This window comes from Syngnathus leptorhynchus, chromosome 11, assembly GCF_054491065.1.
Source record: "Syngnathus leptorhynchus isolate UIUO chromosome 11, UIUO_Slep, whole genome shotgun sequence".
NCBI lineage: Eukaryota > Metazoa > Chordata > Actinopteri > Syngnathiformes > Syngnathidae > Syngnathus > Syngnathus leptorhynchus.
In genome coordinates, this window is record NC_141205.1 from 155,660 (window position 1) to 181,192 (window position 25,533).

At 43.4% G+C, this 25,533-nt stretch overlaps 1 protein-coding gene and 1 long non-coding RNA gene across 3 annotated transcripts; both read left to right on the forward strand.

Moving 5' to 3' along the window:
* Positions 1-424: 424 nt before the first annotated feature.
* On the forward strand, positions 425-7,390 carry LOC147048627 (uncharacterized). 2 transcript variants are annotated; one of them, XR_015067537.1, is made up of 3 exons: positions 425-1,759; positions 5,189-5,286; positions 5,365-7,390. It is a non-coding gene; the product is annotated as an uncharacterized LOC147048627 (long non-coding RNA). The 2 variants fall into 2 exon arrangements; XR_015067536.1 differs by lacking the exon at positions 425-1,759 and adding an exon at positions 2,455-2,874.
* A 3,795-nt stretch (positions 7,391-11,185) lies between these two features.
* On the forward strand, positions 11,186-16,992 carry LOC147048628 (uncharacterized). Its single transcript, XM_085923435.1, has one exon. The coding sequence runs from the start codon at positions 13,848-13,850 to the stop codon at positions 16,029-16,031; it is 2,184 nt and encodes a 727-aa protein (XP_085779561.1). The 5' UTR covers positions 11,186-13,847; the 3' UTR covers positions 16,032-16,992.
* The last annotated feature ends 8,541 nt before the right edge of the window (positions 16,993-25,533 follow it).

Here is a 25,533-nt window from a genome sequence, read left to right on the forward strand (position 1 = left end):
CTGGACTCAACAATGGCTTGATTTGTTAGATAAATTGGACAATTATCAACCACGGTACCAGGACTGGCCCTTGGTACGCCCACAGGAAAGAAAAAGCCCATTTTTGACGGCAATGTTGCACAACAAAATTTCACCTGCCTAAAGTTAAATGGGACTGGCCCTGGGATTGGAAATATCCAGGAGTCATTGTGTAATGAAAATGTGTCTTTGCCAGCAGGAATCCCTCTCGCTCGTGCTGATGTTTGGCTGTGGTGTGGAGCGAAATGTTGTACGATAGGCTTCCCACCAATGCCTTAGGTAAGTGCGCCCTGGTAATGCTGATCATGCCAATTAGTGTGACAGCATTAGACGTGTCCAGAATAAATTGGGAAGGCGTTGGACGGTGGGGAAGAATCCCCTTCCTTGTGAAAAGGGACATGCAAGAATGGTTGAATGCAGGAGACCCCACGTACATAGATGCAATTGGAGTTCCGAGAGGGGTCCCTGATGAATACAAATTGGTGAATCAAGTGGCGGCAGGATGGGAGAGTATTTTCCTGCTCATCACAGTAAACAAAAATGTGGACCGGATTAATTATGTCCACTACAATGTCCAACGATTGGCGAACTTCACCACCTCGGCACTCCAGGCAGTGCATGAGCAATTAGCAGCCACGTCTCTTATGGCATTCCAAAATAGAATGGGTTTAAATATGGTGTTAGCGGAAAGAGGAGGAGTGTGTGGTATTTTTGGGGATCAGTGCTGTACTCTGATTCCCAACAATACGTCTCCTGACGGTCGGCTCACTAAGGCATTGGAGGGTCTGCGCACGCTAAGTAACAAAATGAAGGAGCACTCAGGTGTGGACACCAGTTGGTACTCGGACTGGTTAAACGTCTTTGGCAAATATAAAAGCTTGATTGCATCAGTACTGATTTCTATCGCTGTGTTTGCCGCTATTATGGTGTTATGCGGATGTTGCTGTATTCCATGTATCAGATCATTAACTGTTAAGACAATTGAACGCACGTTGGGGCCACTCCCTCTGGGTGGCCAGTACATGATGATCCCTCAGAAGGACCCCCAGGAGGCGGAGACAGCTGTGGCCCTCCGGGAGTTCGGGATGTGAGTATGTGAAGGTGGCCTCAGGGACCTGAGGCCATGAGGAGGGAATGAAATTTTCCACTGATTTTCTACTAGAATGAAATTGTTTACTGATTTTTAGCTTATGGCTAGTGATTTTTAGCTTGTGTTTAACAATAAAACAAGGTATTCGAGTGATGACCTCAGTAGTCTGAGGTCATGAGAGGGAATGAAGGAACATAAGAGTTTGATCTTAAAGTAGTTCATTAGACATCCTGTGCATGAGAGTATGAAACTGTAAAGTGATTCTGCAGGAGACGGTGGAGACAAAACAAGATATGTGGGCAAGGATGTGCACGAATGAAATGTTCCAGAACAAAAGATAGCCCAGGAGCAGCAAGGAGGACAAGATACCCACAGGGCCAGCTGGTAGATAACAACTGGTGACCCTGGAAGGAAAACTACAACCAGGAGGAGCGAGCAAGTGATTCGGCAGGAGAAGAAAGACCAATGAGAGCAAGCTAAAGTTAACTGCAGTTTACACATAGCCAATAGAATAATGACAGAATGCCTTTGTTGATGTGCCATTTGCATATTGTGTAGTATAACTAATGGCTGGGCAACTCTGATGTAGAGTACGTCTGCTGGTGGCAACAGAGGCGTACAGAGGTGTATTGAGAGGGACCCGAGACCCAGGTGATGTATTAGATTTGTGTGTTAGGAATGAATCCACTCGTGTGTGAAAATGCCGGCTTCCTGATACCTTTCTATTGCAGAACGAGCGCGCATATTGTTGGATGAGTGGCAGTTGGGTAAGGTCACAAATTGGAGTCAGATTAGGAACTTGAGTTTATGTTAAATTAGAACATTAGAAGAAATTCCAACAGTATTGAAAATATAAATAAAGTGTGTGCGTGTCACATGTTAGCAAGAGTACTGGGCAGGCAAACGGGCTAGCGGGAAAATGCTAATTCACGATCGTGCTAACACGCAAAAACGGACCTCTAAAAGGAATGTAAACGAACATTTGGAGCAATACTGCATTGTCCTAAAGGTTAGACGTGTGATCGTTTATTTCTCTTGCAAGGAGGCCCACTTCCAATCGTAGCAGCACAAACGAAGGTTTTTGCTGTACAAACGAGCACAAACGAACGGTACCATTTTGGGCTCATTTTGGAGCAGATGGGGGGCTGGGTGAACTCTGGATGACCTATAAAATAATCTTTTATAACTAGAAAACCGTTGCTGCACGAACGAATTTTTTTTACGGCACAAACGAAGCACAAACGAAACCGACTATTTTCCTTAAATTTTGCGTGGGGTGGTGGGCCAGCTACACGCAGGCCCACTACCATCGTCAATGATGTCGACTGTAACCGACGTATGTACGCAAACGTAAAACAGGAAGTGGGATGAAAACGGCCTTCAAAATAAATCTCCCTGCCTCAAATCAAAGCACGGCTGAATAAAATAAATAACGTGGAGAATTCTTAACACATACTGTAAATATGTTTTTGGAACAACTTTTATTATTATATTTTTTTAATAACAAGGTACAAGTGTGCATACTGTAAATATGTTTTTAGACTTCTTTTATTCTTGTAAAAAAAATCTACAACAAGGTACAACACTGTAAATATGTATTAGAACTCTTATCATTATGTAGCGATGTAGCTAGGGATTACTGTAGCGTTTGTTCAGGTGCACTTGGTGTCCAGTAGCACCCACCTTTGGGCCAGCAAGTAAGGTACACCATTGCAGCAGATGTTTCCATAGTGTAATGGATATATAATTCGCCGAACACGTGAAAGGTACCGAATTCTAGACTGGGTGGAAACAGCTACTTCTGATCTTTCTTGTCATTGTTGGTTCCTTTGCAAAGTCCCTGACACATTAAAATGATTTTGCGATGCAACTATGATGTGGTACCTGATTTGAGACTGGATGAAAACTGCTATATTTCACTAACTTTTTTGTTGAAACCATGCTGACTCTTACATTCCATTTGGTAGTCCTTAGCTGTGATCAAATTCGCATCACGTGACACACGAATACAGCTTGTAAATGATGCCCATGTGACATTGGCCTGTCGAAAATGGCAGAGTGTGACATAAGTGTTTCAAAGTAAGTAGTTGAACCCGGGACCTCTCGCAGCCTAAGCGAGAATCATTCCCTGAGACCAACAAGTCCCGTACCAAATTAGCTCTCTTAGTTACATTCCGATTGGTAGCGAATATGACATGGACCTGAGGACTGCATTTCGGTGATTAATGAATTCTGATTAATATCATGCGCGTATCCTGTCAGGGCCATAATTGTGTGTCTACCGCTGCCTCGTGGCAGCCAGGCCTACAAAAAGATGGGAACACCTGAGGGACTTTAACCAAGATGAAGTAAGAAGAACTTTATGAAATAAAGTTGATGTTAAAACGTAGGTGGACGTAATGTCTGGAAGCTTGTGTTTAACAGAAGGCTGTTTGGCAACAGTGAACAATGGACAAATTCAGCAAGGTCATTTAATCTAATGACAGATTCGTTCCAGGGATGCTGCGGCCACAACGCTATACGGTCATGACCAATATGCAAGAGCATACAATAGGTTTAAGGTCTTTTCTTTAGGATCTTCAGCCAGGACACCCAGGCAGACCATGAAAGAATGTTGATGTTAAAATGTTGGTGGAACTATCTCACTGTGCAGATCCGATGATCCGAAAGACTTTAGATGAGACAACATTGGAAAGACTTCTTTGTTGACAGTGTCTGTGAGTCACTTCAACGCATAACACTTTTGTAACACTTTCGCAAAATTGAACAAAAAAATAAATAAAACATGGGCGACATTACTTTCATCTGCTATGATGCGGGATCCATTGTGGCACTCACCCTACAAGTTATGGCTATCAACTGTAAACTTGTGTGGAAAATTATCATTGTCCAAAGGAAGACTATTTAGCAACAGTGAACAGCAGACAAATTCAACAATGTAATTTGATTATGCCATGACCCAGATTCGAACCGTGGTCGCTGCGGCCACAACGCAGACACGACCATGGCTTATATGCAGAAGCATAGAATAAGTTGAAAACCCTTTAGGATCTTCAGCCAGGACGCGCAGGCAGACCATGAAAGTATGTTGATGTTAAAATGGTGGTGGAACTATCCAAATGCGCAGATCCGTTGATCGCAAAGATTTGGGGTGAGACAACATTGAAAAAAACCTTTTATTTGTTGACAGTGTCGCTCCTTTTGTGGCTTACCTCTCGTTCGTTTCACATCTAAAGTATCGTATCATATTACCTTGCGGCTTATACCACACCGTACCTACCATATCGTGTCGCCCATACAACTCATGCGTGAGATGCGGTGGCTAAGATATTCAGCCATGGGTTGCTCCTCCATTGTGCTCTCCACTCTCCATTTCATATCGCATCCTCGTCAAATTTTCAGCCCCCGAAGTATCTTGGCACAACGTACATAACGTGACGTGTCAATGCAAGATGTACATGACGAGGTGGCCGAGAGGTTAAGGTGATTGATTGCTAATCCATTGTGCTCTGCACGAATGGGTTTAAATCCCATCCTCATCGAAGGTTGGTTTTAAATTGTTGTATCTGTAATCTGGCTTGTATTTGACTCAATATAGTAAAATTCATACTCGTTGGCGGCTCGGTGATGCACTGGTTAGCTTGTCTGCTTCACAGTTAGGAAAGTGCGGGTTCGATTCCACCAACGGCCTTTGCGTGTTGTTGATGATGTCCGTTGTTGGGTCAGAAAAACTAAGATGTGAAGTAACGATTGGTTCTTTATTGACAAGATCTTGGGTTGTTTGATGGCAGTCAGTCCACATGGCACTTCATCAGATGTAACAACACCCCCCATCTCCCTGTCAGAAGGTTTTAAACTGTCCGGAAAAGGCGGGAAAGCGTCACCTGACTATTTGGTATCTATGTGTATTGGAGAGTCACTGCCGTGTGTGTGTGTGTGTGTGTGTGTGTGTGTGTGTGTGTGTGTGTGTGTGTGTGTGTGTGTGTGTGTGTGTGTGTGTGTGTGTGTGTGTGTGTGTGTGTGTGTGTGTGTGTGTGTGTGTGTGTGTGTGTGTGTGTGTGTGTGTGTGTGTGAGCACAGACCAAAGTAAGTGATTTTGAGGAGATGATGCACCTGCAACAAGACATTCTGGATGTTCAGCGTCTGCCATGGAGGAGCGGCGAGGCTTTGGACACACTGTGAGTCACATCCCAATGAATGTTTCACACAACAGTTACTAAGAACTGCACTGCTAACTTGACCTGTTTTTCTATTAGTTAAGGAAAGGCCCTGGGAATGCTGCGCAAGCTGAGAGAGAAACCCAAAGGTTTGGATTCTTCATGCATCTTTTCTCCTCTGAGAACTTTTTTGTGTCTTCATGAAATGAAACTTTCCATCTGGCACCCAGAGCAGTGTTGTTCAGGGGATGATCAGGAAATCTCGCGTCTAGTGGTACAAGCTGTGCAGTTCTATGAGAGGACGGTTTGAGACTTCTATACACACCTCAGCTACTGATGTACGCTTACATCCACTTCAGAGCAGAAGAAGTTGCTAAAACATCTGTTAGGGATGTTCTAACTCTAACTTATTTTGCAAGAACCACACGAGAGACAGTATGCCCTTTGAACACTTGCAAGTGGAGAATTTGTTCGTTACTGTAGATACAGCAATGTCCGAACAAAGTCTCCCGTTGAAGTCCTGCAAGAGAGTCTTTATTGAGAGAAGAAGGGTGGGGGTGAGAGTCAGCCAAGGTGGGGGTGACATTTGACATGTGTGTTGGGCACCTCAGCAAATGATTAACCACTTGGGAGGGTCCCAGTTTATCGCTCCACGAGGCCGTGGACATAAATCCTAGTGGAGCAAAACAAGGACGCCTCCACACCACCTGGAGAGCTTCAACAACTGAATGGTTAAACTGTTCAGAATCACGGGAAGGTAAAAGGTTCAAACAAAGTTCATCATTCTAGTCTACATCCCAACATAATCATACGATCAAGATAGTTTATAAACCCTAACATATCCCTCCTGTTTATCATATGATTATGCTCACCCCGGTCAATAAAACATAAGTAAGAAAATATAATGAAGAAAAATAACAATAAAATTAAAAAAAAACTGAAACAGCACATCATTGTACCCATCACTTGCGAAGCATTTTCGATGGTCAAATCATTAAGTTTCTGTAAAACATGCTCGGCTAAACATCATCTACGCAATCTACATAGATCAATTTTAGTGTGTGAGTGAAAAACCTGCGGCAAGATGTTATAATGCAGGAAAAGTCTCACACGGTCCCTCTGCCTTAGGCGACCATAATGTTATCAATAACAACAGTCAAGACAAAAACTGCTCGTGTTTGTTCAGCCGTCATAGTCATCACATTTGACATGTCTGATATGTTGTATTTGCACTTGTGCTATGGTAGAAGACAAAAATCTTGATACAGCAGACTTCAAACACGGGATAACACAAGTTGTAAATAAGCACATTGTTGGAGTAACCTCGGGAAAGCCTTGGCCTGCCAGACCAGGGGGGCTTATGTTTTACGAGTTGACGACTCTCCTTTGAACTAAGTACTCTGTATTTAGTTCAAAGAAGGTCTATTGATCCCCGTCAGCTTTATGGTTCCTTCCTGTCCTTTTGTGTTTGTTTTGTAAGAAGTTTTCAATGACAATGAGCAGGTCTTCTTTGCTTGCGAGATGTTCTTTGTTTAGGGACTTCATTCCTTTTAGTTAACTGTAGCTTTGATTCATAGATTGTAGATGATAGAAACTGGAGATATACAGTTTGAAGTAGTCACATTAAAGTTATCCCATATTTACTCAATGTTTCGTTTAAGGAACTGTATACCAGTTACCTTACATTTACTTAATATGTGTTGAAATGTTTAAGTAGGGTTAGATATTATTATTATTATGTGTTGTGTTAGTTTACTAAGAAGATAAACTTAGCAAGGGTTTAGTTGCATTGTTCCACAGGTAAGCGACATTCAACGTGCTTCAAGTTATCTGATCACAGTCAGGAGGAGTCGGCCACCCATGGAGAGGACAACTGGTTGGGGGAAGAAAGCAGACTCTGCAGTCCCAATGCGGGGGTCGACAAGTGCTAGATCACACTACACTACATTCCTTAGCTAATCAGCGTTGCTACAGCCACTATCTCCCCTCCCTTTAGTGTAGCAACGCCTCTGTAACCAGGGCAACCAAGACATTAAAAAGAGGAGCACGTGGAGGAAGAATTCAGAATTGGTGGAGATTGTAACTGAGCTTCCTTTCTCTATCGTTCTCCTCGCGAGTAAACTCATCCTGGTTGTCTTCTCCTCTTTGTTCTAGCATGAAATGTTGTCTGATGGTATTTAGACCCAACATTTATTTGGTCCTTCGAGCCAGATGCCGATATACCTGTGGATTCCGGCGGGCGACAGCAGAGATCCAGAAGGACCGCGCGCGGCAGGAATTCCCTAGGTGGACTCCTAAAATCCTTTTCAAAGGCTGGCTGTCTGCTCGTCAGCCGGGATCTGAAGGTTGAAGGCAGTCCGAGGCGCAGAAGTGAAGAGAACCAGGGGGTGAGTTGTTTTTTTTTTTAAAAGAATGGTGCGGCCGAGGGCTTGTCGTGCCCTATAAAAGTCCTAGGTTAGAACGGAGAGGTCCGTCTAAAGGTACCAGTAAAAGTTACACACGGAGAAGTCCGTATAAAAGTAACAAAACGGAGAAGTCCGTATAAAAGTAACAAAACGGAGAGGTCCGTATAAATAGAAGGACAGAAGTGTCCGACGGAGAAGTCCGTCAAAAGGGTTGGCGGAGTGCCCGGGAAACCGTAATACTGAATGATTGAGAGTGTGAATGGGAATACGTATCACTAGATATAGTATTCCATATTAAAACAGTGGGGAACACATAACGTGGTTCTGTGGACGCAATAGGCAAGGATTCTCCACCAGTTCGCTGGTAGAAGTGAGAATCACCACAGGATCTTTTCGTTATCCCACTGGAAACACCCGACTTTAGAAACCCCTATGGTTTTACAGTTGGGACCAAATTGATTAAAATGGGGAACGGGAAGAGCAAATTTAATATCCGAGATAATCTAAAATGTAAAGATTGGAAAATAATTGAAAGACAGGATCCCGATCGACTTAAAAATCTCGATAAATGGGTTAAAAAATACAAATTTGAGGGACAACTAAAAACAAGCAAATTGATAGAACTTAGAGGCGCCATAAAGGAGAAAACAAAGAGAAACCCTAAAAAGATGAAAGCGGAAGGAGATGAGGATGTGACGTTTTGGCTTAAAGTAGCAGGAGTGAGAGAGAAAGGAGAAAAAGAGAAAGTGGAAAAAGCGCTGTATTGCAGGAAGGAAGATGATGAGACTGGGCCTAATAGTCGGCAAGCAAGAGAGAACCAGAGGTTACAGAGAGCAAGAGAAGAAGAGGGAGGTCTAGAGGAAGTAGAGAAGAGTGTGGTGAAAACACATGATACAACTTCAAAACATAAGGCCATAGAGAAGTTGTATCCACAAGTGCCTGACACTGATGAGGGGTCACCCCCCCCCCTTATGGGCTGACAGACAGAGCCACCAGAAAAAAAAAAACAATAGAAATGGAGTGGTCAAAGACAATGGGAGCAAACTATCCATTGACTCCTAAAGCCGAACCTAGGCCTTCAGCCCCATCAGCTGAAGGAACTAGTGTTGAAAATTCTGAAGTAACTCCAAGTATGCCGCTGTTTCCATTGATACAAGTGGCCAACCCAAATTATGACCCAAGAAATGAGGAAGTTCACCCCAGGGTGGTAATGGTTTACAGAACATGGACAATGGATGATATAAGGAAAGCATTAGAAGGTGTAGTTTCTTATAAGGAGGATGTGGAACAGTTTTGTACAGGTATGGAAGACTTGAGGAGATCTTACAGTTTGAACGGGGCTGAAATCCAACAAGTTTGGATGACAGCTTTGGGCCCAGATTGGCATTTAGTCAGAGGGGAGTGGGCACCCATAAATGCTCAGGGTCAACCCTTACCCTATAACAGCCCAGAATTATTTCATCAAATGGAAGGGCTGATTAATCGGGCACGCAACAGATATAGGATGAGAGCAAATTATACAGAAATAGGGAGAACAAAGCAAATCGATAATGAAGTCTTTGATGCGTATCGAGTGCGCATGACAAAAGTGTTTAAAGCACACAGTGGACTGGTGGAAGATAATGCACCTCAAGGTGCTTATCAACAGCAACTAAAAAATGCCATCCACGCAGGGTCCAGGCCAGCAATACATAGCTGGGTGACCAAACATTATATAGGCTTTAACACTGGAACTTTGGAGGACTACATAACTCACGCCCTCCATGCAGAAAAGGTGGTGAAAGAAAAACAGAAACAAGTGAAAGCCATAAAAGACACTTTTTTGGTAGAAGAGGACAGTGACACTTTTTACCAAGATGCAGACCGAGGGTGGAAAGGTCAGAGGGGGCGAGGAGCATTTAACAGAGGAGGCTTTAGAGGCAGAGGCAGAGGAAAAGGATTTGGACAATTTGGTGAAATAGAATGCTGGAGTTGTGGAGAAATAGGTCACATGGCACGTGACTGCACAAATGGACAAAAACAATTATGACTAGATCAGGATCGAAATAAATCAGATCCCCATGTAACAGAGTGGGAATCTAACTGCCAAAATGAAATAGAGATTAGCCTAAATATACAGGAGATATTTTCTTTAGACACAAAGGGGCCGCAGATTAGATTACTGGTAAACGGGGAGGCAATCACTTTCTTATGTGACTCAGGAGCATGTAAAACAGTCTGTAAGGAGCCAGTACCAGGCGCGCGCGTGTCAGGGAAAAAGGTGGGGGTCAAAGCTGCAAATGGGCTAATGACCCTTGTCACAATGTCTGAGCCAGTTTGGATAAGAGATCCTGAGGGTGAGGCATGTAACATACCGGTTCTGCTGTATCCCGACTGTCCAGTGAACTTATTGGGAAGAGATGGCTTGACACAATTGAAATTGGCATTGGTAACTGATGCAAATGGGAAGCTGGTGGTAAAGAGAAGGGATGAATTGCTAGGCGGTGATGTGATGGTTCTCCAGGGTACAGGACGACCATTTTATTACTATGCTTTGGGCGTACCAAACATACACCCAATGAAGGTTGCAGAAGCGTTACTCAATGAAGGAGAAAAGTCTCTGACAAAACCGGAAGAAAAAATGCAATCTGATGATTTGCATGTCACCACCTGGTACAAAAATTTTCCAGGACCTGACAAATTGTACTATGACACTCTTATGAAGTTGTCACCAGTTGGTGCCACAATCACATATCTGTACTCAGATACTGAGAGTGTGGCAGCAGCAACAATAAAACTACCAAAAGAGATAGATCGAAAAATAAATAGGATGGTTTATCCACTGCATGTATCATTGTTCCGGGGCAAACATATGGAATGGAAAGATTTAGGGGAATTCGTAGAAGAGGGAGAAAATGCCACTGATTGGGTCGCAACGTCAGTAAACACATGGAGAAGTGAAAGCACAGGAATGACACGAAAAGCATTGAATTGGACAACCCACGTTAAAGGGGAAGTCCACATGAAATCTGATGAAGGAATGTGATCCGTACTTCTAACACAAGAAGAAGAGGAATTTTTGGTAGAAGTACCTCTACAGTTGTGGTCCCAAGGACCAACTGATGTTGGATTAATAAAAGGAATCTTGCCAGTAACAGTTAGATCAAGAACAGAATATAGGCCATGCATTAGACAATACCCATTGAAAAAAGATGCAATGGAAGGTATAAAACCAGTAATAAGTGATTTAATCCAAGCAGGGGTGATAGTAAAATGTGATGATTCGCCCTGCAACACTCCAATTTTCCCTGTGAAAAAGGCACCACCCTCCACAGGATGGAGAATGGTGCAAGATTTGCAGGCAGTAAACAACGCCGTCATTCAAAGAGCTCCATGTGTACCAGACCCACATACGCTGTTAAATTCATTAAGACCTGATGTTAAGTATTTTACTGTAGTGGACATCAGCAATGCATTCTTTTCCATACAAATTGATAAAGGAAGTCAATTTTGGTTTGCGTTCACATATGAGGGACAGAGGTATACGTACACCAGGTTACCTCAGGGGTATTGTGAAAGTCCTACTATTTATTCGCAAGCCATGAATGCAAGCATGTCCACTTTTCAACCTACAGGAGGAAGCCAAATTTTGGTGTATGTAGATGATGTGTTGTTGGCCTCACCCGATGAGGAAAGTTGCAAACGAGATACCATAGAATTGCTCTGTCATTTGGCAAAACAAGGGCACAAAGTGAACAAAAGCAAGTTGCAGGTGTGTAGGTCAGAAGTAAAGTATTTAGGACATAATTTAAGTGCAGGTGGAAGAACAATTGTTTCAGATAGAAAAATTGCCATACTGCAAGCGCCAAAACCAATAACAAAGAGGCAAATGATGTCATTCTTGGGGTTAACAAACTACTGTAGATGTTGGGTACCAAATTATGCAGAAATTACAGCACCACTACAGAGATTAATGTATGAAAAAAATGTGAAAATGTCATCACCAATTGAATGGTCAGAAGAGGCAGAAGAGGCATTTTGTGTGATAAAACAAGCGTTGGTGTCGAGCACAACCTTAGCATTACCAAATTATGCTAAACCTTTCATCCAAACTGTGGACTGTAAAGGACATTTTATGACGTCATTGTTGATGCAGAAATCGGGAGATAAATGTCAGCCAATAGCGTTTTTCTCAACTAAATTGGACAATGTAGCATGTGCGCTGCCACACTGCGTAAGGGCAGTAATTGCAGCATCTATGGCAGTGGAAGCAAGTGCGGGAATTGTGCTGTTTCACCCATTAACTCTTAAAGTACCTCACGCGGTGTCAGCCCTGCTTTTACAGACCAACATGACTTTCTTATCACCAGCAAGGCATTTGTCATGTATGGCAACTTTGCTGTCGCAACCCCATTTGACTTTGGAGAGATGCACAATATTAAATCCAGCCACATTGATTCCAAGTGAGGAGGAGGGTGAAAAACATGATTGTCAAGAATTGGCCGAGAAAACAGCCAAATGTAGAACAGATTTACAGGACACACCTTTGAAAAAGGGGGAAATCCTGTATGTAGATGGGTCATCAAGGAAAAATGAACTAGGAAAAACGTTAACTGGGTATGCTGTTGTAACAAAAGATAAAGTGTTAAAAGCAGAAGCCTTACCGTCTAATTACTCTGCGCAAGCTGCCGAATTGGTCGCATTAACTGAAGCATGTAAGCTGATGAAAGATAAAGTGGCGACAATTTACACAGACAGCCAATACGCATTTTCTACTGTCCATGTGTTTGCGCAATATTGGAAAAATAGAGGAATGGTGACCTCAACTGGGAAAAATGTGACCCATGGCAAGTTGCTAGAAGAACTCTTGGAGGCAGTTCAAATGCCACAAGAAGTAGCTATATGCAAATGCACAGCACACACACACAAGACTGATGAGGTGTCAAGAGGGAACGAGTTTGCAGATAAGGCCGCAAAGGCTGCTGCAGAAAAGGCACCAACACTTCTATATACACAGGATGCAGATCAAATCACCGACACAATTCTAAAAGATATGCAACAACAAAGTCCACAGAATGAAATTCAATCTTGGATAAAAAAAAGGGGCAAAAATGGTGAATGACATCTATGAGTGACCAGAAGGCAGACCTATCTTGCCAAAGAACCTGTTCAAATGGGCAGCAATATTGACACATGGCGCGACGCATGTGTCAACAGGGGGGATGGTAGGGCAGGTCAGCCACATTTATACAACATACGGATTTAATTCTTATTCAAAAACTTTTTGCAGAGCCTGTTTAACGTGTGCTAAACACAATCCACAGGGTAATCTTAGACCAAGGCGAGGGAAATTTCCCCAACCAAAATATCCATTTCAAGTAATACATATGGATTATATTGAACTAAATCGTGATGATGGGAAAAAATACTGCCTGGTCATAATAGATGCATTCACAAAATGGATCGAATTGGCTCCAACCAGAAAACCAGATTCTCTAACAGTGGCAAAAACGTTATGTAGAGACATAATACCGAGATACGGGATCCCGGAAAGAATCTATAGTGATAATGGGACACACTTTGTGAATCAAGTGATAAACAAAATAGGCACAATGTTCCATATAGAATTAAAAAATCATTGCTCTTACCACCCGCAAAGTGCCGGAATGGTGGAAAGAGTTAACGGGACAATAAAAAACAGATTGAAAAAGTGCATGGAGGAAACCGGAAGACCATGGACAAAATGTCTAGATTTGGTTAAACTATACATAAACATTACAAGCACTGCGGGTTTAACCCCATATGAAAAACTGTTTGGGCGACGATATAGATTACCATATTTTAAAAATGAATGGGAAATTGATGATGATTCCAATCTGGCAGATTACATGAGAAAAATATTTGAGAAGCAAAAAAAACAAACCACTAATGAAGATGTGTCTGTCCCTCAACAGGAACTGGAATTAGTGGAACCAGGTGATTGGGTTCTCATTAAGAGCATCAAAAAGAAGCACTGGCATTCTCCCAAGTGGGAAGGGCCATACCAAGTGTTGTTGACCACTCCAACAGCGATCAAAATAGCTGAGAGGTCAACCTGGATACACCTGACACATTGCAAGAAAGTCATTTCCTTTGAGGTAACGTCCGAAAAAAAAAGTGAACAAAAGTCTGATTAAGGTGACCTTACCTCTCAGTGAAATGACAATGCCAAGGAGGTGGACAAATGGGGCTGTTGCATGCCTGGCAGCCGCATTTGTTGACCTTATGTTGTTTTTAGCAATAGGGTATTCGTGGGAACCAGTGGGGGCACGCCCAGCCATGATGAGTGAAGCAGAGATGGATGGGCAATTTAACCATACCGCCTTCAAAAATATCATTACATCATATCGGGCTAAACGACAAATTGGACCTGTTATTGAGTCTGCGGGACGAACTACAGACAGGTGTGTGAAAATGTCTGGCAGTAGTGTAGAATTATTGCACCAGAAAGGGACAACGGTAACTTATCAATTTGACCTCTGCAGTGTAATTTATTGTGGTGGATCCAGAACGCCATGGAAAAAGTATGATGTTTACATGTGTACTTTGAAAGCAAATGCTGTGGAAGCAGTACCATGGTGTCAATGGGCAAATGTGCTGTGGAATACTGGGCCTAAGGGGTACGTTTCCTTTTACACTAGGCCATGGGAATGGATGTTAGTGAAGGGGATTACTTTGGCTAGAGGGCAAATGCAGCCAGTGAAAGATGGCCAGCACAATCCACTTTTATTGACTATATCAAATCTTAAAAGTAACCCATACTCATTTCGAACAGTGGGGGGTTATGGATCGTCTGTTTTACCATTACCAGGTTGTGGGGGGGTGTCTTCAGTTAATGATTTTTATCTGGTAATGGGAGTAGATATGCCGGGTGAAGACCCTTTGGCTCTGATAAAGATCAAATTAATTGATGAGAAACAATCACAAAAATTAATCCATCAAAGCCTGCCTGATCAAAAAGATACCACTCGAATTTCTTTGCCACAGGTACCTTCTGTAATGGCAGTAAATCTATCGAGAATGGATGTGGATGATTGGTTTCAAGTGACTACGGGTGTAACTGGCAAGAGTAATAATTGGTTGTTATTGGCAGAACAAGCTGCACAGGCAGCAAAAACTGAATGTGTCGTATGCATGGGTCCCCGACCATTGTTGTATGTTGTCCCGTCGCCATTATCCAAAGATTGTGTGAAATCTGTTATGACTACTGCAAATCCTAGCCTAGAGTGTAAAGTGTGGGACAAAGTGTTCCCTATGACATCTGTTCAAGAAAAAAACCCATTGTTTTCAAGAAATGTAGCCAAAGGTAATTTTACGTGTATTTACATAACAGGATCTGGGAAAAAGCTGGGAAATCTGTCAGATGACTGGTGCAGTGAAAAAATTGAAGCCGATGTATCCTTTGTTCCTGTGTCACGAAGTGATATATGGTGGTGGTGCGGTGATAGTAGAATTTTTGATCGTCTGCCAAAAAACCATACGGGTGTTTGTGCTTTAGTCACGTTAATTTTGCCCACCTCCATATATCCAGTGACTGCCATGAATCTTGTGGTAGAGGAGCAAAGGGTGATGCCGGTGGAATGGGCTAAAGTCGGTAGAAGCAAAAGATCTTTAAATTGGAAAGGTGACCATGATCCAACTTATATAGATGCAATTGGAGTACCCCGAGGGGTTCCTAGTGAATATAAATTAGTTGACCAAATTGCAGCAGGATGGGAGTCTTCCCTTTGTTGGTGGTGTACGATAAACAAAAACGTAGACAGGATAAATTACATCCATTACAATGTGCAGAAATTGGGCAATTGGACACAAGCGGGGCTTGAGGCCGTGCACGAACAGCTAGCCACAACTTCCCTAATGGCCTTCCAGAATCGCATTGCTCTTGATATGTTGTTGTCTGAGAAAGGGGGGGTCTGCGCCATGTTTGGAGAACAATGCTGTACCTTCATCCCCAACAACACTGCCCCTGATGGGAACCTGACGAAGGCCATTGCAGGCCTTCGGTCCCTCAACATGAGGATGAAAGAGCACTCTGGTGTGGACACATCGGTGTGGGACAACTGGATGAATGCCTTTGGGAAGTATAAAGCCCTTGTGTCCTCAATTATAGTATCAATTGCAGTATTTGCTGCTATACTCACCTTGTGTGGATGTTGTTGTATTCCATGTCTGCGTGCTCTGTTTAATCGTCTCATCACTACAGCAATATCGCCTATGGAAGACAAGATGGCCCGGGTATGCCTAATGTCTGAACGCCAGCATGATGATGATAACGATGATGATAACGATGATGATGACGGAATTCTTGCATTTGAGTTCGCAGACTTTTTCCCAGATCTGTGAGTTCCTGAATGACTGTGTCGCAACGGTTATCCTTTTGGTGTAAACATATTTGTGCTCATACTTGTGATCCGACAACTGAAAATCGAGAGAAGTGGTTGTGTTTGGTGATGTATTGATTGAGCAAATATGTGATAAACAGGAGGGAAATGTTGGAGTAACCTCGGGAAAGCCTTGGCCTGCCAGACCAGGGGGGCTTATGTTTTACGAGTTGACGACTCTCCTTTGAACTAAGTACTCTGTATTTAGTTCAAAGAAGGTCTATTGATCCCCGTCAGCTTTATGGTTCCTTCCTGTCCTTTTGTGTTTGTTTTGTAAGATGTTTTCAATGACAATGAGCAGGTCTTCTTTGCTTGCGAGATGTTCTTTGTTTAGGGACTTCATTCCTTTTAGTTAACTGTAGCTTTGATTCATAGATTGTAGATGATAGAAACTGGAGATATACAGTTTGAAGTAGTCACATTAAAGTTATCCCATATTTACTCAATGTTTCGTTTAAGGAACTGTATACCAGTTACCTTACATTTACTTAATATGTGTTGAAATGTTTAAGTAGGGTTAGATATTATTATTATTATGTGTTGTGTTAGTTTACTAAGAAGATAAACTTAGCAAGGGTTTAGTTGCATTGTTCCACAGGTAAGCGACATTCAACGTGCTTCAAGTTATCTGATCACAGTCAGGAGGAGTCGGCCACCCATGGAGAGGACAACTGGTTGGGGGAAGAAAGCAGACTCTGCAGTCCCAATGCGGGGGTCGACAAGTGCTAGATCACACTACACTACATTCCTTAGCTAATCAGCGTTGCTACAGCCACTATCTCCCCTCCCTTTAGTGTAGCAACGCCTCTGTAACCAGGGCAACCAAGACATTAAAAAGAGGAGCACGTGGAGGAAGAATTCAGAATTGGTGGAGATTGTAACTGAGCTTCCTTTCTCTATCGTTCTCCTCGCGAGTAAACTCATCCTGGTTGTCTTCTCCTCTTTGTTCTAGCATGAAATGTTGTCTGATGGTATTTAGACCCAACACACATCAACACAAGCACAAAAAGCACAGGAGCCACAAATTTCAACAGCAGTTGCCACCAGTTGCCAGAGAATAGCCACGAAAGGAAATCCCATTGGTGTGGGACTTTGTCTTTTGACATGGCCTGCTGTAAGTTCTTCAGTGAATTCATGGCGTCGTTGATGTGCGTGTCATTTTCTCCTGGTATGTATGTGCAACAGGAGGTCCCAATAATGTGGCACACACCACCTTGCGCTGCAGTCATCAAGTCCAGAACCATCCTGTTTTGTAAGACCATTAGCCTAATAGCCTGAATCTCTCTGTTTTGACCATCATTGACCTGCAGCGAGAGATTCACAAACGATTGGAAACGATAGTTCAGTGTCTCGATGTAGAGTGCTTGTTTTCCAACTCCAATCCAAGGAAAAAGCGCATGAACAACTTTGTCTCCGACGGACCATATTTTATGATCATCTGGCACGTTCGCACCCCAGACAGGGTCATGAGGGTCAAAGGTTGCAACAGCCCTGCGTCGACGTCCAGAAGAGTTGTGTGCTGTCGTCAGCTGATGATGTTGTATCCTGTAAGTGTGGTCTGTCACCCACACTGGAGCATACACTCCTGTCCAGTTGGCGGGCAGCATCGGATAAACCTTGTGACCACAAAGCCACCAGCCATTCTGTATGAAGTAGGTCCCGTTAGATGGCGCAGCCATATCGGTGGGAGATCCCTCACCACTTGAAATGGCTCTCTTATCCTGACACTCAGCGGTGATGTCCAAAGCTCCCATCCAGTTTCCTCCTGGAGAGCAGTCGTCGTTGATGCATTTGTGGGTCTCGTTTCCTTGGATGTAACATGTGTAGTTCACTCCAGCTGGTCTCTCTGTGTAGGCCACTTGCGGCAATGTTCGTCCTTTAACAGTCACATTGAGATTTGTCCAGAAAAGCTGATCACAGGTACCGTCTGCAAGTCCAGGGCGGAAAGGGTCGGCATCACTGACTGTGACAGCACGGTGTTGATATCCAATTCCTCCTATGGATGCCATACATTTTGCTTCAGTGACATTCATTGCTCTCGCCTCCAAGTGAACTTGCGTGGAGGAAGGAGGGAGTTTGGAACACACATAGCATCCCTCCTGTGTGTGAGCTCTCACACTGAACTTCACATATCGGTACCAAGCGTTGGTTTCGTATGGGTTTCTGGGGTCCCATGACCAGTCCTCGAAATTCTCATCATGTGACCATCTTCTTCCACGAATGACACTGTCCATTGGTCCATTCAGATGAGCCCACAAAACATAGCACACTCCAACCACAGCGCAGCATAGAATCCACCTGGCATATGGAATTCCGTTGCTACTAGGATGGCAGAGACACCGGGACATCTCCTCGCCTAGCGGAGTGGGGATCGCTGAATTCTTCACTGACGTTGAGACGTTCCACCCTAAGCGATGAAACTCCTTTGAAGTCGGCCTTCCCCACCACTCCGAATGAGGGGTCCAGCACTCTCTGCAACTTGCAGTGGCTGAGGTGAATCCAGCTGGGCCGTTCAGCAATCTTTACTGCAGTGGGGGTAGTCAGCAAGACTTGGAATGGTCCCTCCCACCGCGGGCTGGCCCAGTTCTTTCTTTTGATGACCTTGATGTAGACCCAGTCTCCTGGCTTAATGAGGTTGTCAACCTGTGGGGAGAGAAGACCAGGCGGCAGTAAATTTGCATTTAACACATCTTTCATTTTGAGCGTTCTGATCATGTAATCTGCCAAGGTCTGTTCTTCATCTGCTTTTTGCAAATCTGCAGGGAACACAGGTAGTCTATATGGTCTCCCATGTATAATTTCAAAAGGCGTTAGCCCTTCTGAATTGGGGGTGATTCTCATATAGAGTTTCACCAAGTCTAGGCACTCTGGCCAGGCTCTGCCTGTTGATTCCATGCATTTTTTCAACCTGCTTTTGATAGTAGCGTTTGCTCGTTCAACCAGGCCTGCACTGGATGGGTGCCAAGCACAGTGGTTTTTTAACGTTATCCCAAGGTGTACAGCCATGTTTTGTACAACTTGGTTCACAAAGTGTGGACCATTGTCACTGTAAATGATCTGTGGGATGCCATGAACCGGTATGACGGTTTTGCAAATGGCTTTTGCCACTGTTAAGGCATCTGCTCGTTTAGATGGAACTATTTCAACCCATTTGGAAAATGCATCAATCATCACTAGGCAGTATTTGTGAGGTCCACTTTGTGTGAGTTCAATAAAATCCATGTGCATGATTTGGAATGGGTAAGACGGTTTTGGAAAGGAGCCTCTCTTAGGTCTCATGTTTCCTTGTGGATTATGTTTCACACAAACAGGACATGCTTTACAAAAATTTTTTAAGTAAGCATCTAAACCAAAGGTAGTGAATTGTTGATGTATGAAGGACCTCATCCCTCCTGCCGACACATGGCAAGGCCCATGTGTCGCAATTGCCGCTGCCTTAAAAAGTGATTTTGGTAAAACAGGTTTGTCATTGATGCGGTGGATATTATCTGTATCCACAACTGCACCTTTTGTCGTCCACATTCGCTTTTCCACCATTGGAGCATTGCCCTGCATGTCTGTCAGTATAGTTTTATCTATGAGTTGCGTGTCCTCTGAATCTATTAAAAAAATTTCATGGCCATGTTTCCCTGCTGCTGCTTCCTTAGCGATTTTGTCTGCAAATCTGTTTCCATTTGAGACTTCATCTGTGCCTGTGGTGTGAGCAGCACATTTACACACAGCAAGTTTAGCAGGTAAATGGCCTGCAACAAGTCTTTCAACAAGGAGGCATGGGTAATTGGCTTACCGGTTGATGTTGTCATCCCCCTGCGCTCCCATTGTTTTGCAAAACAGAACAGAGTAGAAAACGCATACTGACTGTCTGTGTATACAGTGACTTCCTTATCTCTTGCTAATTGACAAGCTCTTGTCAGTGCAATCAGCTCAGCAGCCTGCGCTGACCGATTGTATGGAAGCTTCTCTGCTTCAATAATCTGGTTTGGCAACTTCACAATTGCATAACCACTTTGATTGTTCCCTTTAGGATCCTTTGAACATGATCCATCCACAAACCACTTTTCCCCTTTATCAAGTGGAGTGTCACTTAAATCTTGTCTAGGTAGCTGTAGATGTTCTGTAGCATCTAAACAATTATGTGGGGTTCCATCCTCTGGCAACGGGATCAATGTTGCTGGATTTAGGACTGTGCACCTTTTTATCATAATATGCGGTTGTGACAGAAGTGTAGCAGTGTAGGATAGGTGTCTGGCGGGTGACAAAAAGTTCATTTTGCTTTGCAGTAGCAACACATCTACAGCATGTGGAACCAGCAAGTCCATTTTGTGGAAAAGGACCACATCTGCGGATAGTGTCACTGCAAGCGCTGCTGCGCATACTGCTTGGACACAGTCTGGTAACGATTGAGCCACTGGATCCAATTTTTTTGAATAAAATGCAATTGGTCTTAGTTTACTGCCATGACTCTGCAGCAACACTGAGGTCATAAAACCATTCCTGCAGTCTACCGTTTGCACAAACGTTTTATTGTAGTCTGGTAAGATAAGGGTTGTAGTTTCCATCAAAGCCTGTTTCAGTACTACAAAAGCATCTTCCGCTACTGGTGTCCATATTATTTTTTCTGTCATTGCCATGGGGACTCCATGCACAATATTCAGCAGTGGTTGCGTCTTTTCTGCATAATGTGGGATCCATGCTCTGCAGTAATTGCAGAGCCCCAAAAATGACATCATTTGTTTTTTTGTCTCAGGTTTTGGTGCATCTGCAAGGATTTGTTTTCTGGTTTTTTGTATCTGTCTTCCAGCACCTGACAACGTGTGACCTAAATAGTTCACTTCCTGTTTGACCCATTGTAGTTTATTTTTGCTTACTTTATTCCCTGCTTTACAGAGATAGTGTAACAAAGCTAAGGAGTCTTCCTTGCAAGCAGCTTCAGTTTCAGAGGCTATCAAGAGATCATCTACATAAACTAGAAGTTGGCTTTTGTTTGAAATTTGAAAATCAGCCAAACATGCCATGATAGCTTGAGTGAAAATAGTTGGACTATCAGCAAATCCCTGCGGCAATCTGGTGTACGTATAACTTTGTCCTTTAAAGGTAAACGCAAACCAAAACTGTGAGTCTGGGTGGATTGGCACTGAGAAAAATGCATTGCTAAGATCAATCACTGTGAAAAACTTCTGGTTTGGTTTCAAAGTGTTCAGAAGTGTGTGCGGGTCAGGCACATTAGGTGCTCTTGTTTGTATTGCCTCATTTACTGCTCGTAAATCTTGTATCATTCGCCAATCAATCTTGTTGGCCTTTTGGACTGGAAAAATAGGAGTGTTGCAAGGAGAATCTGAGCACTTCCTAATAATCCCTCCTGACAAAAGATCATTTATAACAGGGGTAATCCCATTCATTGCCTCCTGTTTTAAAGGATATTGCTTAACTCTTGGACGCCACTCTGATCTTGGTTTGATCTGTACTGGGGCAGTGATTGTTAAGGTTACTTCTGTGTCACTGAGAAAACTTTCAATATATTCATCTTGTGGATCAGTGAGAATATTCATGGTGACATGTAATTGATTACAAGACATTTCTGATTCAGGTCGTGACAATTGCTTTCGGGCTTCACTCAGTAAACTGTTTGGTAGCTTGGGATTCTGTTCAACAGAGATGTCATACGAACAGCAAATTTGTTCACCTGCTTGTGCAGCGTATAAATCAACATCTCTCACTCTACATGCTCGCATGCCACCCTTTACTGGAATTATTGCAATTCCCAATCTAGTCATCAGATCTCGACCCAGCAGGTTTATGGGGCATTTTGGGGATAGGACAATCGAGACTGAAGCCATGTTACCAGTTTCATCATCCCTTACTTCAACTGGGTTGGAGATACTCTCCTTGTGTACCTGCCCATCAGCAGATTTCACCCAAATAGTATTTTGGGAGGCCTTTAGATTAGGGATTTTAGTTTTTATTACGGTTTTACAAGCCCCGGTATCACACAAAAACTCTACATCACTTCCGCCAACGTTTAAGGTAACATGTGGTTTTTCTTTTAATGTACTCAAAATGTCCCATGCTGTATGGACATCTACTATTTCTTCCTCTGTAGGAGCACAAAAGGTCAAAGGGGAGGAATCTAGTCATGCTGAGAATTTGGCTTTACCCCTGCCCCTTCCTCCACCCTTTGATTGGTCTTGTTTTGCATAACGACACACTCTCGCAAAGTGTCCTCGTTTCCCACAGTTCCAACAGTTGTCAGAATCTGATGGGGGTTTTGAATTGTATGGTGGCCTACGACCCTGTTGACCTCTTCCTCTGCCCCGTTGGGAGCCTCGGAAGAAGACTGTTTTATCTTCATCTAGGTCCTCATCATCATCGTCGAGATGAAATACATCAGAACTTTTGCCTTTTTTGATCACTCTTTCAGCATGTCTGGCCCACTGCATGGTTGTTGTAACGCTAGCAGTGTCCACTTCCACCATGTGTTTCCTCACCCAATTGCCAATTTCAGGACGGAAACCAGTGAGGAGTGCATTTTTAAACTGTTGCTGATAAGCACTCTCAGCTGCATCATTAAATGGGATGCCACTATGCACCCTAAATTCTTTTTCAAATCTCAAGCGAAAATCATCAGTATCTTCCCCAGGCTTCTGTTTTATTCCTGCTAAATGACCATAATTCGCTCGTCTTTGAAATATATTTTGCACTCTTTGCACAAGATCATTCCATTGTGCTGCATACTCCCCTCTCAACTGATTTCCCTCAACAGGATAGGGGAAAGGTCCTTGGTTATTTCTACCTGTATAATTTCCTCTAACCTTGGCCCAGTCTTTTCCCAAAGAAGACATTGCAGCTTCTCCTGCCTCATGCCCATTCAGTCTATAGGAATGTATGATTCCAGCCATGTCTTCTGCCCATTTATCTGGGTCTTCTGCAACAGGGGTAACGCCTTCAACTGCTTTTCTTGCCTCTTCCAAAGTCCATGGCCGAAAAACATATGTATGTAGAGGGTAGCCTTCCCCTACAATAGGGTTTGGCACCTGTATCATTGGGCACACATCAACATTGTCTAAAGTTTGAGAAAATCTAGCAGCATTGGTCATAGTTCTTGTTTGCACAGGACTTCTAATTACGTGACCCTGACCTTTTTTGCTATTGTATGGGGGAGGGTGTAGGTCTGTTAAACTTGGATACAAGTTTTGCACAGGAGCGGAAAGCTCTTCTTGCTCCTCTGCTTGAGCTGCGGCTGAGACAGCGCGCCTGGGCACTGTAGCCTCATTGTCTTCCGGCCTGACAAACATACTTGCGGCCTCATCACTTTTCACCTTTATATTTTTAGTCTTTTGAATTTGTTCTCTTCTCTCTTGTGAAGCTTTCAACCACACTCTAGCACATTGCAATTCTCCCTCTTTTCTTTCCTTTCTCAGTCCTTTTGTCTTCCTAGCCACACTTTCCTCCAAAGCATCAACCACTATTTTCCACACTTCAACTTTCAACTTCCCTTCTACTCCATACTTTTTCTTCCACTTTGGCATGTATTGCATACAATTAAGAAATCTACTCGCCATGTACTTCTCATCTCCTTCAAGAGCTAGAGATTTACCGTTTTTATTTCCCATCTTAACTTGGTTTTTCAGGATTTATATAAAATAAAAATTCTTTCTTTGAGGATCCTCAATGCAGGTTTAAATTGACCGTTCAACAACAATTGCCTCTTAATCAAATTATCCTACCAGTCACACACTCAACCAAACAACTTAGCGCTTTTTAACTTTTAGGCCTATCTCGGATGGGTGCAAAAACCCTTCCAAACAGCTAGGAAAAAAACTGACAAAAAAGAACCTACGCCCTTCTCCAATTAAGAAAAAGAAGCTCTGCCTTTCTTAACACGTTCCATCCACTGGGTCTAGAACCCTAGCTGTTTCTTAGCCTGGACAAACCAAACCGTAAACCTCATAGCTCGGACAAACCAAAGCCGTACATCTCATAGCCGGGACAAACCAAAGCCGTATAGCTTGTGCACCTTTAACTTTTTACGCGTTTACAATGTTAGGGCTTTAACTTACTTTGTCCCCTGGTTCGTTGCACTGCCGGATCCCGTCAATCCGCCGCTGTCAGACGAAGGCAGACCTAAGATGCTGGCCCAGCGAAGAATTCACTCCCCAGGACTTTCTTAACCAGGTCCACCTAATAGACGCTGGCCCGTCGACGGAAAGCAGCACGTCGTCCTCAGTCGGTCAGCAACGGGTATGTTTGGGATCCGGGTCACGGCACCAAAATGTTAGGGATGTTCTAACTCTAACTTATTTTGCAAGAACCACACGAGAGTCAGTATGCCCTTTGAACACTTGCAAGTGGAGAATTTGTTCGTTACTGTAGATACAGCAATGTCCGAACAAAGTCTCCCGTTGAAGTCCTGCAAGAGAGTCTTTATTGAGAGAAGAAGGGTGGGGGTGAGAGTCAGCCAAGGTGGGGGTGACATTTGACATGTGTGTTGGGCACCTCAGCAAATGATTAACCACTTGGGAGGGTCCCAGTTTATCGCTCCACGAGGCCGTGGACATAAATCCTAGTGGAGCAAAACAAGGACGCCTCCACACCACCTGGAGAGCTTCAACAACTGAATGGTTAAACTGTTCAGAATCACGGGAAGGTAAAAGGTTCAAACAAAGTTCATCATTCTAGTCTACATCCCAACATAATCATACGATCAAGATAGTTTATAAACCCTAACAACATCTATTTGACAAAACTGTGAATGTACTGTAATGAATAGTCGAATGTAATCTTCTATACTGCAATTGCTTTCCTTCGTCCTTCATTGCAGTCCTTAACGAAGTCCTAACAGTTCCTAACCAAGTCCAAACAACCCTCTAACCAAGTCCTAATAGTTCCTAACCATGTCTTCACATCCTGCAGAGAGTGTGCCTATATTTTGGAGCAGGATCCAATTTAGGAACATTTTGCTTTAAAATATCTGAAAAAATAACGATCCAAAAGAATCGACCCTCATCAAACTTTCTGTAGAGTCACACGCTCTTTGCTCGTTGAATTCTTGCAGTAAGACGGGCATTTGTCGTCAGCGCGTCATGGATCTGCTTCCGAAGGTGGAAGGCGTGGTGCAGGAGATGGTTGAGAGTGAACAAGTACTGATGGGTCTGCAGGAGAGGTGCCAAAGGGAACTGTGGAATCTCTTCTCAATGTCTCGTGTGAGGAATTGGATTCAGAAGATAAAGGTGGCTTCTTTGAAATGAACTGACTCGGCCATTTGGATGACTTTCTGTAGAGTAAGGTTCGAAGCCCGGTAAGTGGTAGTCCCGCTGGTGTCGGACACCTTCTTCTGTGCCGCCTCTGACGACCTCCTGACACAGTTTACAGCAGTTGTGAGTACAGTCGGTCACATCATGTACAAATCTTCAGCAGATGCTTTGAAGACTTATGAAACTATTCCTCTTCCAATATTGGCTTGTTCT